At 43.2% G+C, this 17,291-nt stretch overlaps 1 protein-coding gene across 4 annotated transcripts; it reads right to left on the reverse strand.

The window, feature by feature from the left end:
* Positions 1-1,727: 1,727 nt before the first annotated feature.
* LOC107378663 (sodium/potassium-transporting ATPase subunit gamma) lies at positions 1,728-17,126 on the reverse strand. Of its 4 annotated transcripts, XM_015948987.3 has the most exons (10): positions 16,814-17,126; positions 16,617-16,686; positions 15,067-15,123; positions 14,917-14,943; positions 13,640-13,663; positions 13,449-13,472; positions 11,780-11,854; positions 2,281-2,314; positions 2,135-2,172; positions 1,728-2,052 (listed from the first exon to the last, which is right to left on the reverse strand). In XM_015948987.3, exons 3-9 carry the CDS (start codon positions 15,116-15,118, stop codon positions 2,139-2,141), a joined length of 270 nt encoding a protein of 89 aa, XP_015804473.3. In that variant the 5' UTR covers positions 15,119-15,123; positions 16,617-16,686; positions 16,814-17,126; the 3' UTR covers positions 1,728-2,052; positions 2,135-2,138. The 4 variants fall into 4 exon arrangements, with proteins under 4 accessions (XP_015804473.3, XP_015804472.3, XP_070407747.1 ...); XM_015948986.3 differs by lacking the exon at positions 16,617-16,686; XM_070551646.1 differs by lacking the exons at positions 16,617-16,686; positions 16,814-17,126 and adding an exon at positions 16,379-16,433.
* Between the last annotated feature and the right edge of the window lie 165 nt (positions 17,127-17,291).

Consider the following 17,291-nt stretch of genomic DNA (forward strand, 5'->3'; position numbering starts at 1 on the left):
TTGGATGAGGATTTTACACATTTTGTGAATTTTTTACCTGTTTGGGGGAGTGACAGATAAGTTACAAAGAAATCTCACGTATTGGTGCTGCAGCCTGAATATGACTGAGATGTAAAAAGTAAAGAACATTGAAACTTACTCAGGGCTATCAAAATGCCGGAGACAAACATAATGACGGCAAGGATAACCCCTGTGGTCCTCAAAGTCTCGTAATCTACAACAGACAAAACATGTGACTTAACTAAACCGACCTATCGGACTTCTGCTGCAGTCAACATGACAAAACTCAGTGTGCTGAACAGAGTCTATTGATCCCAGAAACAGGAGCTGAAAGTGTTCAGATCTCACCATAATCAAAGTCACTTTGGTCTGGAAACATTGATTCTGCAACGACAAAGATGAGGTAATGTCAGCTTAGGGTGTGTTTTCTGATTTCCACAGATCTGCAGACTGGAAACCAGCACCTTTCTTTTTTTTTTTTTTTTTTGCAACCAAAAGGAGCTCAGTGCTGCATCTTCACTCAGCAGAAAAAAAATTTGGTTACGGGCCAACGGCAGCAGTGGCAGAAAGGAGGTTGGGTTGGCTTAGATAGGAGAAAAGTACACGGAGTACAAGAATCTTTACAGTTTCACTCATTTTGCTAAAAGGCTGCAGCTTGTCCCAGATGACTGAGCTTTGGACATCAGTGATGCAACCAAGCTGAAGAATCAGTCTCCGGTAGGTAGAAATTACATTTCTCCTTCATGTGAACAAAGTAAAAAATTTCCTGACGAATTGTAGTTGCCGACACTGATCCGTTACATCAGCACTTTAACCGGCTTCTAGCCAGAGTGCTGACAAACCCTCCACATGCACATGCTGAGAAAACAGCTGAATCATCTGTCCAGATTCACTTTCACCAACACATAAATGCACAGATATAAAATTAAATAAAAAACATTAAATTTAATTTTAACTGGCTATTAAAGATTTCATAAAAATGAAAGAAAAATGAAGAACTGAACCTGAGGTGGCCATGGCTGCGCTGCAGGGATCCTGAGGAGCTTGGTCTTCTGGAAATTATTTTCAAGTTGCTGGTTTGCAGTTAAAGCCTGGATGAGAATGGAGAAAGTGGAAAGTGCAGCAGGCAGAAGTGCTTAGTGTGCCTTCGGAATGAGCTCAGCAGGCTCTCCCTGCTGGTCATTATGGAGCACTGCACACAATGTAGCTGTTGGTGCAACCAGAGCAGGAGCAGGATTCAGACAGGAAAGCATTTTATCTTATCAAGAAGTTAACATAACAAAGAATCAATAGTTCCTGACGCACCGAGGATAGTCTTTAGGGAACAGTTGCTTCATTAGAATAGCTTTGACGCCAAAACTCCTTAAAGAGTCTTGAATCTTGCTGGGACAAAAAGACCCCAGTGCTAATTGATTATTTATTTCAGTAGTGCAGCCCCAGCCAGAGGGAGAGCAGACCACACCTAGCCTTAAACTGACCACTTACTGCTGAAATCACAAAAAGGGTTTACCAGCACAGAAAGAACTTTTCTGGAAGGAATTACCTGTTTGTTTTATAGTGTCTGCATAATGCAGCACAGCGGTGCATCCCCGCTCTCACTGCTGCTAGTTACTACTGCATGTGTAAGTGAACCGCCCTGCAGTGTCAGCAGAAATCCGAGTGCACCATCACAGAAGGCTGCGTTCACAACTAAAAATGACAATAAGAAAAACACAAACAAAACAAGATAATATTTCTCTGGTCAAACATTTGCTTTATTGTTTGGCATCCTTTATGTGATTGTGGCAAAAATACAAATAATCAAACCACAGCTGCTTGATTAAAGATGAAACCCTCTCCAGACAGTGGCTGACGATAAAAACATTAAAAACCAAGAAAAACAAAGAGGATCAGCAACATCAGGACATTTAAGAAAGACCCTTATGTTGCGTCAACACTGCTGTCATGGAGGTGTTTGCTGCCACCTAGTGGGGACAGTCCAGAAGTGTAGAAAACACTCAGGCTTCCTTCTGCATCTCCTTTTACAAACAGATGACTGAAGCATCTGCTAAGCTGTAAAACGTTTAAGATTTGTTTAACAAACAGATATTTCACAAACCTTTATAGAAATTTAAAAAACAAAGCAGTTATTTACCTCTCTAGACACCTGATTGAACATTGGGTCCCCTGGATCTGGAAAAAAAACCCAGCTTGGTTATGAAAAATACAAAGAGGGGCCAAAATGAAATTATGAATATGAATAAAAACTAAGATGAAGATTTTTGTGTGCCGGTAACTTACCTTGAGTTGTTCTTTGAACAGGTGCACTTTCGGCCTGGTTTGGGACAGAAGCACAAGAAACATGATTTTTAAATAACGATCAAATATGAGTCTACGTTGGGGTGTCCCACAAGGTTCAATTCTCGGCCCGTTACTGTTCAACCTCTATATACTGCCCTTAGGAGCCATTTTCAGAAAGCACGCTGTCTCATACCATCTTTACGCTGACGACTGTCAAATCTACTTTTCATTTAAGCCAACTCAGTCAACGCAAGTTCTGTCTGATTGTATCCTTGAGGTCAAGCAATGGCTAGCTGACAACTTCCTCCATCTCAATGACTCCAAAACTGACTTAATCGTTTTCAGTCCTAACAGTATCACGGCAACTCAACAACCTGACCTCAACTATCTCTCACCTAATGTATCCTCTGTAATCTCCAACCTTGGAGTAAAAATGGACCAGGCTCTGAAGATGGATGCCCAGGTCAATAACACAGTTAAATCATGTTTTTACCAACTAAGACGCATCTCAAAACTAAAGCACATCCTGAGTGTACGTCTTCTGAAATCGGTGGTCCACACTTTTATCACCTCAAGGCTGGATTACTCCAACTCCTGCTTATATGGCATCAGTAAAGCAGCTCTTTCTAGACTTCAGCTGGTCCAGAATTCAGCAGCTAGGTTGCTGACTGGAGCTGACAGAAGACAACACATTTCTCCAATTCTGAAATCTCTCCACTGGTTGCCCGTGCAGTTCAGGATAAACTTCAAAATTATGCTTCTGACTTACAAATCCTTGAACCATCAAGCTCCTCCATATCTGTGTGAACTTGTCCATTACTACAACCCGCCGCGTGCTCTCAGGTCTGAAGATAAGCTCCTCCTAGCTGTTCCCAATGCACGTTTAAAAAGCCGTGGAGAGAGGGCTTTCTCTGTCTGTGCACCGAAGCTGTGGAACGCATTACCACTGCTAGTGAGGCTAGCACCAACAGCTAGCATTTTTAAATCACGCCTGAAAACTCACTACTTCAACCTAGCTTATACAACATAATTATGAACCTCACTGACATCTGCACTGTTTATAAACTGACTCCACAATTATCGACTTCCGTATTATTTGAGGTTCTTTGTAAAATGTTTTTTCCTATTTTTACTTCACCCTGTGTCTTATTGATTTTTGGCTGTTATTTTTGGGAATTTTGTTGTATTTCCTTTTTATCTTTTATCTGTGTTCGACATGTTTATATAACGCCTGTTTAGTTAACCAACATTTTTAGTGTACAGCGCCTTGTTTGGTTGTAATGCCTTGTGAATGCGCTTTATAAATAAAATTGGATTGGATTGGAGCCTGGATACTAGAGGTGGGAAAAATGATCGATTCTAAGATGCATCGCGATTCAGCCGTGCACGATTCCGCATCGATGCAGCAACGTGACATAATGAGATTCTCTCCCTATGTCTATGTCGGGGGTCGGCAACCGCGGCTCTGGAGCCGCATGCGGCTCTTCCATCCATCTGATGCGGCTCTCTGTGCTTATAAAATAATGAATTGATATTTAAATAAAATGCTTTATATTTTACTGCATTAATTTTACATCTGTAAGCCAATTCTAAATGTAAAGATTGTCTGCGTAAACCTGAACAGGTCCAACCCGGTCTTACTGTGAGACCGGGTTGACGCGTCACGCTTGTGCGTAATCATATAGGCGCATTCTGAGCTGACGAGGACGTGAGATTCTGGGATTCTCCTCAGCTCCTGGATGTGTCGCCACATTGGAGACAGGAACAAGCGCTATTCAGCCAAAGTTTCATAATCAGGGAACATTTTCTAAGTGACAAGTCTCGCTTCAGTCGGAGGAATCTTCCTGCGCTTTGGTTCTGCGACGTGCTCCAAGCCCCTCTCCACTTCTTCAGCTCACTGTGCTCCGTACGTACGCGCTGACAGCGAGTTGCGCTGAGCTCCGTGTCCAGCTCAGATGGGAATCATTTCTTAAGTGATTTAGCTACATCTGCGCGAAACGAATAAAGTGTCAGTTCGTCTGCATGCGTCGGGGTAGTTCTTTCTATTCTTTCTCCGTCAAAATAAACGGTTAAATACGGGAACTATCAGGTCAACACAAGCCCTGCTTTTAACTGTTCTGTTTTCTTGTGAAAATTGTTGCAAAGAGATATAATTTAACTTGATTAACACCAGAGCCAGGCGCACTGCACCGTTGTCTCCGTCACTGTAAATGAGGGAAAAACAAATTGATCGGATCCTTTTCTGACCTTCCCCACCTACAAAGTTTAACTACAACAATCAAACGTGACAGAGCCTGGATTTGTATTCTGAACAGTCTAAACATGTTTTAAAAAGAAACGTATGACAAAAGTGGCACCTGCTCAGTAAAACCACCAACAGGGTGAAAAATATCTAAATATTGTCAGCAGAGACGGGCTACAACTTCTGGATCCACTTTATATAAATCGTTTATTGATTATCGTCTTATGAAAGATAACTTTGATGTACACGAGCGACCGGTACTGGCTGCTGTCACCTGTTGTGAGCCAACACATTAGAGCTCTGCTGTCTGAGGGTAGGCCCCGCCCACAACGCCGCGGCTGCTGCGGTGTTTTCTTTACTGTGGGAAACGGGTAATAATGTCTCTTTGATGGGAACAGGTTGCCGACCCCTGGTCTTTGTCTATGCAGGACAATAAAGTTTTGAGGTTTTATAATTACTTCTGGGGGCAGAGTTACAATGACATGCACACTGCATTGCCCTAGCGCCAATTTAAAACAGAAAAGGCGGACAGGGATACAGGGCCAACATTACCAGTAATCAAAGATGTACCCGTTACATTTAAATCGGATGTCTGGGCTAATTTCGGTTTTGGGATCCTGGATGTGAAAGAATCACTTAACACAGTATTTGTTTACTATTTTTAAGTTCAGTAATATTCTATCTTAAAGCTGCTCTACCGAAAACATTATTTCTTGAATTATTTAAGTAATTATAGGCAGCACACTTTAAACATTATTGCTCACTATAGTGAATAGATGAATGTTCTGTTTTTCAGGGATTTCTAAATCAAAAAGAAATTGAAAACTATTCTACTGCTTTTATTAAGTAATGAAAATTTTTGTGTGAAGAATCGTGATGCATTTCAGACTCAAATCGAATCGTTAGGCAGATAATCGGAATCGGATCGAATCGTGAGGCAGGTAGAGATGCACACCACTACTGGATACCACTTCAGTTTTTGATCAAGAAGCGGCCAACCTGGAGAGGTTTAACAGGCTTAACTTGTAAAAAACAATCATTCATTTACTTTATCCTGATAGTTCAGATTAGGGATCGACCAAAGCTGGTTTTTATACGGATCCTGATGAGGTCACGGTCAACCAATGGCAGAGTTTCAGATGTTTTCTACCTCGTCTGCCTGCTAACGACTAATAACAGTTGATGCACAACTTTTCTGAACCGATCGATTTTTTTAAAAGGTGAATTTAACACAACTGTTATTAAAATCAAAGATTTAACCAAAGTTCATCGAACAGTAATGAACTGACCAAGTATTTAAAATAAAACTAGTAAATAAAAACAATGGTGATGATAATAACATTTATTAAGATGTTTTAATTAAACTTGGCAGCAGCTCCGTGCTGTCTGTGGAGGTGCCTGACGGGAAACTTGGTTTTAGAGGTGGCGAGCGCATGAAGAGGTGAAGGAGAACGAGGGACACATTTGTCAAAACGAATGGCTTAAAGAAAATAATAAAAATATTTAAACTCATATTCAGGGGCGCAGATAGGATTTTCAAACTGGGGGGAACAAAGTTCCAATGTACCCTCCCCCAAACACACACACACACACACACACACACACACACACACACACACACACACACACACACACACACACACACACACACATACACAAACTATTGCAAGAGCCTTAACTAGAGCTCAGTCAGTTAGTGTAATTTCATCTAGCGGTTTACGTAAAAATTAACATTTATATACGTGTTTGAAGCCATTATGCAGGGGAACGCTGGCAGCAAAGCTCTGCCTGATCAACACTATACATAATAAATGATCCGCATAGTGCCTCTCAGAGTAAGTACTTCAAAGTGCTTTACACTACAGTGTATCATTCATCCACTCACACACATTCACACACTGATGGTGATGAGCTACGATGTAGCCACAGCTGCCCTGGGGCGCACTGACAGAGGCGCTCCAATATTTAATTCAGTCATTTGTTATTCTTCCAATCAATTACTAACCAAAACCTCATGCTTTATGCAAAACATTAAATGATTTTCAGCATACCACTCTTTACAGAAAACATAAAAGCCCTAAAAAACTGCACATAAAATATATTTAAATAACAATATTCACTTATCACTTAGAGCAGTGGTTCCCAAACTTTTCAGCCTGACCAACAGATGTTCCTTCGTATTACTACGTTATTTAGAAATTTTCATTATATTTGGAAAGTTTTAATTTATATATACATATATAAATCTCTTTTTAATTTTATATTTAACTTTTTTTATGATTATGTGGCACACTTGACTTCCAAATATACCGCATCGGCATCTGCCTCATTTTTACGGCGTTTTTTTTTTACATTGTCGCTACGTCTGTCACGTTAGCTGTGTTTTACCATCATTTCTACATCCATCACGTCCCAGAGAAGGCTAAACCAACATCAAACCCAGCGTTTGGAGCTTGTAAACTCCACACACCTCTCGTGCAGCACCAGCTGTCTGATGCTGCAGCAGCGTCAATCGTCCCGGCTGGATGAGTGAATTTCTTCATCAGAGTAAATATTCTGCTTCATAATCAGAGTCAGTCATTAGCAGACAAAGTGATCAGTCAACAAAGACCAGAACTGCCGGCAATTATACGTTTTATCTAATATTTGCGCTCTTCATGTTGCACACATCTCCTCCTCTCCCCGACTGGGAGCCTCACGGAGGGAGGCGATTTTTAAGCTCTAAAAACTCCCAAACTTTGCTCAGCCTGAAGGTTCCACATCTCCACTATCTTCTGGTGTAAAGTAGTAACTTCATGAGGGATCATGTTTGTAGATGAGACTTGTTAAAGTCAGCAATGAGGCTTTGGCGCTTTTAACGAGTAAGTCCCAACGCTGACAACAACGTACTGAAACTAGAACCAACATGCATGAACAGACAGATCGGTCCCGCCTACTTACACTGTTGGTCTTTTTAAATACGCAGTAATCGTTGCCTTTTTCTCTTCATCCTGCATCCTAGCAGCAACCACTTTGGCGCCTTTGGAGTCGGTGTTTGTTTACGTCATGCTGCATTCAGTGTAATTGGAAAAAGGAGCTTCAAGCGTTTAACCTCAGATTTTGTTTTTTTTCTGGCCATAGTTGGGGGGGACGGATCGGGGTCGATCATAATCTGGGGGGGGGGGGGGGGGGGGGAGACGGACGGACGGATCCCCCTCTCCTCCACCCTATCTGCGCACCTGCTCATATTTGATTCGTGCACAATTCAAACACAAACTGGGTACCTGGTCGGGGTGGAGGCCTAGCTATTGTTTTCAGAGACCATCTTCCATGTAGCTCTACAGCCTCTGGTTGCTTTGCTTCTACTGAACTGCACCTGGTCCAACAGTTAGTTCCTTCAGGAGTTCAGTGACTTTTTATGATCCACTGTGAAGCTGTCCAGACTGGTGATTGTTGGTGATTTTAACATCCACGTTGATGATGTCTCAGACCACTTTGCCATGAGCCTCTCATGGACTCCTTCAGCTTTACCCAGCATGTTTCTGGCCACACACAAGTGCAACACTCTTCTTAGGGTCTTTAATGACCTTCTGACCCACAGTGATACAGATGACTGTTCTGTTCTGGTCCTTCTGGACCTGACTGCAGCCTTTGACCCTGTTGACCATCACTTGCTACTGGAGAGGCTGAGAGACTGGGTAGGCCTACCAGGAACAGCTCTGGAGTGGTTCTCCTCAGATCTGTCTGAGCGTTCCTTCTGTGGCCGTCTCCATGTTTCGGTCGTCCACCACCTCCCTCACTCATGGTGTCCCACAAGGTTCTGCGCTGGGGCCTCTGCTCTTCCTCTTCAGCACATCCTGAGCTCCTTCAAAGGAATCTCCTATCAAAACCTGGATGGCTGGGAGCTTTCTACAGCTGAATGAAGATAAGACTGAGATCCTCATCTGTGCCCCAGACAAGCTGGTTCCCAAAGTCAGAGACTCTTTTGGTCAGCTTGCTTCTCACACCAAACCCTCTGTCAGGAATCTTGGTGTGACCTTTGACCCAGCTCTCACCCTGGATTCTCATGCCAGTTCTCTTGTTCGCTCTTCCTTCTTCCATCTCAGGAACGTTGCTAAGCGGAGTCCCATTCTGTCCCACTCTGAACTTGAGACAGTTCTCCACACCTTCATCTCCTCACGCTTAGACTACTGTAACTCTCTTTTCACGTGTCTGAGCAGAACCTCCCTGAACCGTCTACAGGTGGTTCAGAACGCCTGTGCTTGGCTTCTGACCAAGTCCTCCAAACACACCCACATCACCCTGCTTCTCCTCCAGCTTCACTGGCTGCCAGTCAACTTCAGGGTTCATTTCAAGATCCTGGTTCTGGTCTATAGGGCCTTACATGGACAAGCACCATCTTACATTGGTGATCTTCTTAGTCCCTACACCCCCAGCAGGTCCCTGAGGTCCAGTGATCAAAGCCTACTGGTTGTGCAGCACCAGGCTAAAGGTCAAAGGTGACAGATCATTTGCTGCTGTGGCCCCCAGACTCTGGACCTCTCTCCCCCTGAGCCTGAGGTCTGTGGACTCAGTGGTCTCCTTTAAAAAGCAGCTGAAGACTCACCTGTTCTGGCTTTGGTGTGACCTTCACCACCCTCTCCTTATTCTGCTCTTTCTACTTATTTCGCCTTTCACGGATCCACTGATTTCCCTCTTTCTTAATCATTTTCTCTCTCCCTTTCCTTACGTTTTATAATCAGTTTTTTTCAATCATTTTTATATTTAATATTTTTTACATTTACATTTTTGTTCTTGTGAAGTGCCGTGTGATTTTTATCATGAGAGGAGCTATATATAAGATCATTATTTTGCTTTACCATTTAGTCTCTTTGGTGTAGCCTTTAAAACTCATTGATTTTACATATCGACTCCTAGATTTCCTCATTTTTATAGCTTTAAACTCAAAAACCTGTCAGTCTTTTTATTTTGGAATAAATAAAAACCTCTCTTCTTTCTTTACATGTTTGTAATTATTCATTTATATTCCTTCCAACCCATAAAATTATTCTGCCTCATGATGAAAGTGTAATGTTTTAAATCTTCCTGCAGCATTCAAACAGAAGCAGATAGAAACAGAGTGGGAGATTCCCACTGAATTATTAATGGCTTAGTTCCAGTTTCAGGAATACGACCGGCAGAAGCAGCACTCTGAGCCGGCGGGTGGGAGCAGAAACTTTTGAAGGACACTGGGAGGTAATCTGAGGATGAGTTGAGAGTCCAACCGGGCCTGTGGGAGGATCCGTGGGCCGTGGGGGATTGGGGGGGGGGGGTTCAACACCCACACTTTTCCAGCCGTTTTGCTCACCTCTACACCAGTCTGGTTTCTCTACGTCACACTCACTCTGCTTTCCTCATCTCCTTCTTCCCCTCCCTCTCCTGTTTCTCCTGGAAACCCGACATCGGCTGTCGGGTTTCCAGGAGAGCAGGAGAGGGAGGGACGGAAGAGCTCGACTGAATTCATAATTTTACATCTTGACATTAGCTGTACAAAGTCTGAGTTTGATAAAGTGAAGAACAACCATTTGCAGAGGTTTATAACAGGCGCGGCGCCAGGTTTTCATTTTTGGGTGGGCCACGGTCATTCTGGACGGACCTTAATAAGCAGTGACTTAGTGAAGCAGGCAGGTCGCGCTAGAAAATTTAGTTTAAAAAGACGTCATAAATGTGTTCCCTGTCATTTTCATTCTAAAATATGAAGTAAAAACTCACAATTTAATTTTCATTTATAGGCACCAGAATGCATTACCTACACTTCTAATATTTACTTCTCAGCGTAGGACTCTTTCATAAGGGTACATGCACACTGGTAGGTTTTACGGTTATTCATGGGGCAAAATCTCCGACATTTTTGAAAAAAAAAATCCATCTTAGTAAAAGCAAAGCATCCAGCCCACCTCTCTAAATGCGTAAAATGTGCATCACAGCCGCTAGGCGCGCCGCGCGCACCGTCAGCTGATTGGCCCAGACAAGAGCAGAGCAAATAGAGACAGAATAGAGGATAATTGTGTCTGGATGTGGATGGAGATTACATTTTACATCAGCCTGATCATCATTTAAATACGTAAACCATCACCTATCTTCTAGTCCACGCTATCAGCATTATTTTAATTGGTGTGTGTGTGTGTGTGTGTGTGTGTGTGTGTGTGTGTGTGTGTGCGTGTTTTCCACTTCAAACACTGGTCTAACCAACCAGACCAGCGTGTCCAGTAACATATTAATGTTACAATTAAACAGTTTCACTTCATGTAGGCTAGGAACGTTTCACCTGCTGTGGCCCGACCGCTTCTGCTCCACACGAACTTTGTGCGTAATCAAATGTCTCTACAGGTGCTTTCTGAGCTGAAGAGCTATTCTGCCTCAGACTGGATGTGCCATGCGTCTCCGTATTAGAGACGGGAACAAGCGCTATTCAGCCAAGTTTCATAATTAGAGAACATTTTTCCAAGTGACACATCCCTCAGAGAGACCGGGTTTCCAGACCGCTTCAGTGGGAGGAAATCTTTCCGCATGTGTCGTGGTTCTGCGCTGCACTGCGAACCCCTCTACAGATCTTCAGCCCACTGTCCACCATGAGCGCTCCGGTCCGCGCTGAGCACGTGTCCATTATAAAGCTCTGATGTTCTGATGGGAATCATTTCTTGATTGATTTAGTTACCTCCGCGATGTGCATAACGATTAAAATGTCAGCTCATCTGTGTGTGCATCAGTGTGCGTCGGGGTAATTCTTTCAAAACAACCAACATCCTTGAGTTTATCCGTCAAAATAAAAGTAAAATGGAAATATCTGTAACCTGCCATTTAACTGTTTTGCCTTCTTGTGAAGATTGTTGCAAAGAGAAACAACTAAACGTGATTAACCCCAGAGCCACGCGCACGGCGCTGTACTCCTGACTGTAAATGAGGGGGAAACGATTTAATCGGATCCTTTTCTTTTCAACATGGTTTAATGTAAAGTTTCATTCAGTACAAACTTTAGTTACACCGATCTAACGAGACAGAGCCTGGATTTGTATTCTGAACAGTTTAAACGTGTTTAAGATGGAGACATGCGTGACGCGTCTAAAATCCGCGCCTGCTCCGCTATTATGGAAATTAAACTAACAAGATGAATAACATGAAATTATTTTAGGCACAGACAACATCCCCCACACTTTTGAAAAGCTTGCAATGCGCCTGCTGAGGACCCCAGTACTCCATGTGGTGCTACTGATGTTTAACGTCTACATCCGTACTTACTGACAATCAGGAATATTCCCAGGAGGAAGAGCACCACAGCAAAAACCAGACCGCCAATTCTCAAAGATTCGTAATCTGAAAGACAATAAAAGGAACGTAGGATTTTGCACAGGTACAATTTCATAGATCACACATTTAAAAAGCACTTCTGGGTCTTTTGTGGGGTTTCTAATAAGCAGTTTGATTCAAGAGCAGAGCAGTAGAAATATTTCAGGTGGTCCTGTTGGAACGCCACACATTCCTGAAAGCTGCGGTCACCTGAGCCAACCCAGGATCAAAGTAGTTTTCATTTGTGCGTCTTTAAATTAAACATTCCAACAGCTGCTGAAAGGTTTTCTTTTATGGATTTACTACAATCTGTAGCTTGACTACATCACAAGTCTCTTAATCAGTAACCCCACCAGACAAGGGCGCTGCAAGAGGAAGAGAAGCTCAACTAACCGGGAATGTTGCTCTGGAAAAAGGAAAACACACACCTCCTCTGAAACTGTTACAGTGGAAACTCGTGTTTCTCTTTTCCCAGAGTAATTTCCCAAAAGGGTTTGCTCCTGACCTTTTAAAGGGAAGTATCTATTAGAGGCTTGCTTGTGTGTGTGTGTGTGTGTGTGTGTGTGTGTGTGTGTGTGTGTGCGCGTGCGCTTTATGGGCTACAGACGACATGAAAATCCCCAGTAAGCCACAAAGGGAGGAAGAGATGTGAACGCCTCTCAGACGTATCCTGGGAACGTCTTTAGGGCTGCTGGGAAATAAAAGCATCAACGGATTAGATGTGATGCTCTAAGTTAATCATGGGGAGCGGAGTTGTGTACGAAGAACTCTAGAAGAAACAGATTAGGGATTTTTTTATTTCTATTTAAGTCGTAGCCAAACCAGAGCTAACGAGACCGGGAGAAGGCTTCATATTATTGAGCAACAATGATTTAAAACAAGATCTGCTGCTGATGCACAAACACAACTTATGAGCAGGTTTTAACTGAAGTCATGGGTTTGGGGTCGTTATTTCAATTATTAAAGACAGTAAATTTGTGCAGAATCTGATGATTTTAAAGCAAATATTAAAAACAATTCAATCACGTTTTTAAAGAAATGCATGCATGTCCGAACACTGAGGGTTTGTGGAATTTCATTAGAAAAACGGCTGTTTCGCTAAAAAATGATCTTAACAAGTAAAAAGAAAACCCAAAAAGAGATTGAACTTGATCCTTGTAAGTCAGTTTGACCTAAATGACCTTTAAGTAACCAAATGTGAACACTTTATGATTTATTATGATCTTGCTGCAACAGCTAATTCAATGTTGCTTTATTTTCACTTTTTCCATCATTTTAATCTGGATTTTTGGGGCAAAACAGTTGCAGGTGACTTGTAAACTAAGGGGCAAACACGAGAACAAAGCAGAAATGATTCAAATGACGGGTGTTCTAACAAGAAACAAGCAGAGCGGGAAACTGTGCATTCATCACAAAAAACCAGGAAGAAAATCTTCCCAAGGTCAGGAACAAGCAGACGAATCAAAGTGGAGCGTGTTCTGGGCCTTTTCCAGAAACTTTAATTGAGGGCAAACTTTTCCACGTAAAAGTTAGGAAAGAGCCAACCCTCTCTGACCGTCCAGATGTTTCCTGCGTAGAAGGTCGACCACGAGAGCAACACCGCTGTGTGCTCAGCACTCACCGTAACGAAAAGCGTTGTCGGAATCTGCAGAGAGAAAGAAAGAGACAAGAATAACAAACGAGGCAGATTTTACCACCGTCACACCTCAGGGAAATGAAGATGATGCGCTTTGATGACATCATCAATTTCAATCCGATAAAACAGGACTGATTCCACTGATAACGGGTAATCCCTGCTGGAGTTCTGCTCACCTGTGCCGTAATCAGCTGCTGAGGCTGTGAAAACAGAGGAAGTAACAGTGAGATAGATGTGCATCAGCAGAAGGTAGCCGAGCTCCGTGCAGGTGATCCACACATTCCTAACGTTCACATTTGGCACAAAAATTCCCACCAGAAGAGGAAAGTACATCCCAAGAAAAATAACATCCATTTTAAGAATATTTATAGTAAATTATGGGAATGTGTGGGAGGGATGTTTATTGTCCTTTAGGACATAACCAAAGGGGATCTGATGGGGATGGGATGTGCTTGTTGTTTTTATGCACAAAACCAAAGCAACAAAAAAACAACCAACACGTGAGGACAGCGACCATCCTCCTGTGTGGTTTTATTCTCTGGTGTCCGTTCATCTGTCAGTGATGCAGGAACACACAGACCTCCCTCATCCGTTCATTCCTCGGTTCTTCCTGGGAGTGGACAGAAGTCATGAAGGAATTTCCTGCTCCCTAAATCCCAGTTTCTACCTTGTGTTCGGTCACTTAAAAGAATCCAGCTGAATAACTAGGAGACTGGCTTCAGTTTTCCGTTTTCCCAGGAACAAAGCTGACGTTGTTTTGGTGAGAATGGAAGTTTGGACAGAGAACAACGCAGGCTTACACCAGCCTCACCAAGGAGCAGTCACACAGATGCTCACGGCAGCCAGCATTCCGCTCATTAGTTACCCTTCTGTTGGTAAAACATCAGCATAAACCACTTTAAATTACAACTTGTGGGCTGTGCCTGGACACGCGTACGACACACTAAAAAATAAACTAGTTGACAGTTTAGATGCTAGAAGATGAGATTTATCCAGCAGGTGGTCAAGCAATCATTCATGCGGGCCCGTGAATGCTGTTTACTGGAAAGCAAGAGTCTAGGGTGTTCGGGTTACCTTTGACCTCCTTCATGAACAGTAAACACAAACGTCCCCTGGAAGCTAAAACACCTTTTGCTATATTGCTTTTGACAAGTCTCACATAGAAAGGTGTGACCTGCAGCCAGACATAAGGGGAGAGAGACTTTAGCTCAGACACATCTGCTTAATATCACACCTATGAGATGCTGTGCAGAAACCCGGGTTTGCAGTAATGGTGGAGAACTTGGCAAATGACTTTTCAAACAGGAGAAAAACAAGATGATAAAACACTAAATGATTCAATAAAAACTAAAATAAACATTTTATATGTTTAACTAACAAGACGCCATGGCAAAAAGCTGCAGAAAACAAGCTAGCAGACAAAGTCCATGCAGGTCTGGTGCAGGAAACTTACCAAACACCTCCCTGCCAAACGCTGATCCTGTCATAGACACATCAGCCGACTCAGAGTGGACCGACTCAAAGCTAACACAGCTAAATGCTCCCGCGGGTTGGGCTAAAAAGGTCTCAGACTGATGAACCGTCAGTGACGGCAACAACTCACCGAGCGCAGGAGCCAGCCAGGAGCTGAACACCAACAAGACGGCAAGATCCATCGTACCTGGAAAGGAAACGGGACAGGAAGTTGAGACAAAGCTGCCAGCCAAGTTGACAGAGAGGGACCAGGGGTATGAGCAACCGATCCAGCAGCAGTATACGTAGGGTCAAACAGATGTGGTGAACGGTTCTGTACGTTCATTGGATAACACAAGCTTGAAGCAATCACTCTAATGTTCCCATTCCTGAGGGGGACGTAATGCACCATCTCACCAGACACAACATAACCAGATCTCAGATGTTATCGGGATAAGTAACCTCAGAATGTACGCTCCAGGCTCTGGGCAGCAGGAGATGGTCTATTTTTAGGCTCAGTACCTCAGAACATCGGTTTTGGTAGAGGCGGGGTGCAGCAAGTCAAGGATGGTGTTGGGTTGCATTCGATGTTTGGTCAGGGGGGTTTGCTTTGGTTCTGCAGGGTCATCACCACTAGGCCATGGGCCTCTTGGGGCCATTTTCTGTCTATATATTATCTAGAACATTCCTTTGGGATTCTCTTACACCACTTAAGAAGACTGGCTGAAGTTCTACAAACACACAGGAGCTTGGAGAAGGTTCTCTACTAAGAGACTCCTGTTCAGCTCACTTCACAGGTCCGTTCGAAACAGTGCAACCCCAAAACAAAGCCACAGAAAACGCAGGTGGATCAAATTCAGGTCCACACTCAAAGAACATCTAAGCCGTGAAATTTCTTTTTTTCCCTTCTGTGTTGCACAAAGATCAAAAGAGGTTTTGAGCAGAGCCATAGTTCCCTGCGAAGCCCAGAGCACTCCAGGCACAACTAGTGTGGGGGTGTGAACATGGTGCTGGAGTGGAGAGAAAAGAACGCTCCAGCCCTGGGAGCAGGATTTAGCTCCAAAGTGCTGCCAATCAGGTTTAATCAAACACATACAGGGCGAAGCACTGGAACAGGAAGCAATCCAATAATCGTGTTTGTCGGCCTTGAGAGTGATGTGGAAGGAAACAATGAGACGGAAAAAGAAACCCCAAAAGCAACACGTTAAGTGAATTCGGTAGATTATAATAAACTGGACTGGGAGACAAAACTAGACATGTAATGTATTCACCAACATGATTCAGACAGCCAGGCCTGCGTCTGCTTTGTTCCTCAAATAAACAAAACTAAGAGGAGCTGGAGATGGCCTAAAAACTCCCACCACCACTTTGCGACTATTCCGAGAATGTGGGGCAAGTTTACACCGAAGTTCGCAAAATATTTTGAATAAATTTGTATCACCGTCACAACCCCTCCCACTCACCCCTACCCGTGGTTTCAGTCTTGCCCCGTTGTTCTCGCATGTTAACGCGAGAGTTTGAGGAATGTCCCGAGCACGCAGCCACAAAAACGCGCTCCAGTAAAAGGTAGCAGCGTGTTGGTAAACTCCTTTAAAACGATGCTTTCACGAGTTTTACACCAAGTCTCCACGAAAGGGAAAAACGGGAGGAAGAAAATCAAAACACAGCCGAAAGAAGGCAGCGCGTGCCAGAGATGCTTACTGTGTGGTCAACGGTGTCGCGTTGACGTGGATCGAGCTCGGGTTTGTTTGCAGCAGAAGCGACAGAAAAACTAGCGAACGATAAAGCAAAAACAAATAAAAATAAAATCTGTTTTTAATTCTCATCCCAATCTTTTAATGTTATCTGAGGTAAAGTGGCTTTTTCTCTGCAGCAAAAGATGTTTTCAGTCATCTTACCCTGTTTTGGACTCAGACAACTCCGCCGTGAGTCAAACTTTGCAAGAAAGAAAGATAAGTAAAGAAAAAAGTTCCCACTCGAACAAATAAATAATAAAAACTGTAGTTTACAGCCAAATGGAGCCTAGACGCAGACAAAGACAGAACTCCGTCTGTTCCTTCAGTCTGAGGAGGAAGAGGAGGAGGGGCAGTGAAGTTACACCCCAGAATTACCCAGAGCTGCCCCTGCCACAGTCTGTCTGTTTACTGCCTCACTGCCAACACTTAAACTAACACAGTGTTTCAAAAACCCAGCACAGCATGCTCATTTACCCTCAGCAGTCACTTTAAATACATGCAAGATCATTTATGTTTGTGTGAGAGAACACAGCAAGCAGGCTGTACACAGATCCAGGTTCAGTGTGGAGTAGTGGCTGATTACCTGAACCTCGAGGAATTTTGTTATTTTTCTGAATTGATCTCCTTCAAGGACTTCCAG

The sequence above is a fragment of the Nothobranchius furzeri genome, chromosome 5, assembly GCF_043380555.1.
Source record: "Nothobranchius furzeri strain GRZ-AD chromosome 5, NfurGRZ-RIMD1, whole genome shotgun sequence".
NCBI lineage: Eukaryota > Metazoa > Chordata > Actinopteri > Cyprinodontiformes > Nothobranchiidae > Nothobranchius > Nothobranchius furzeri.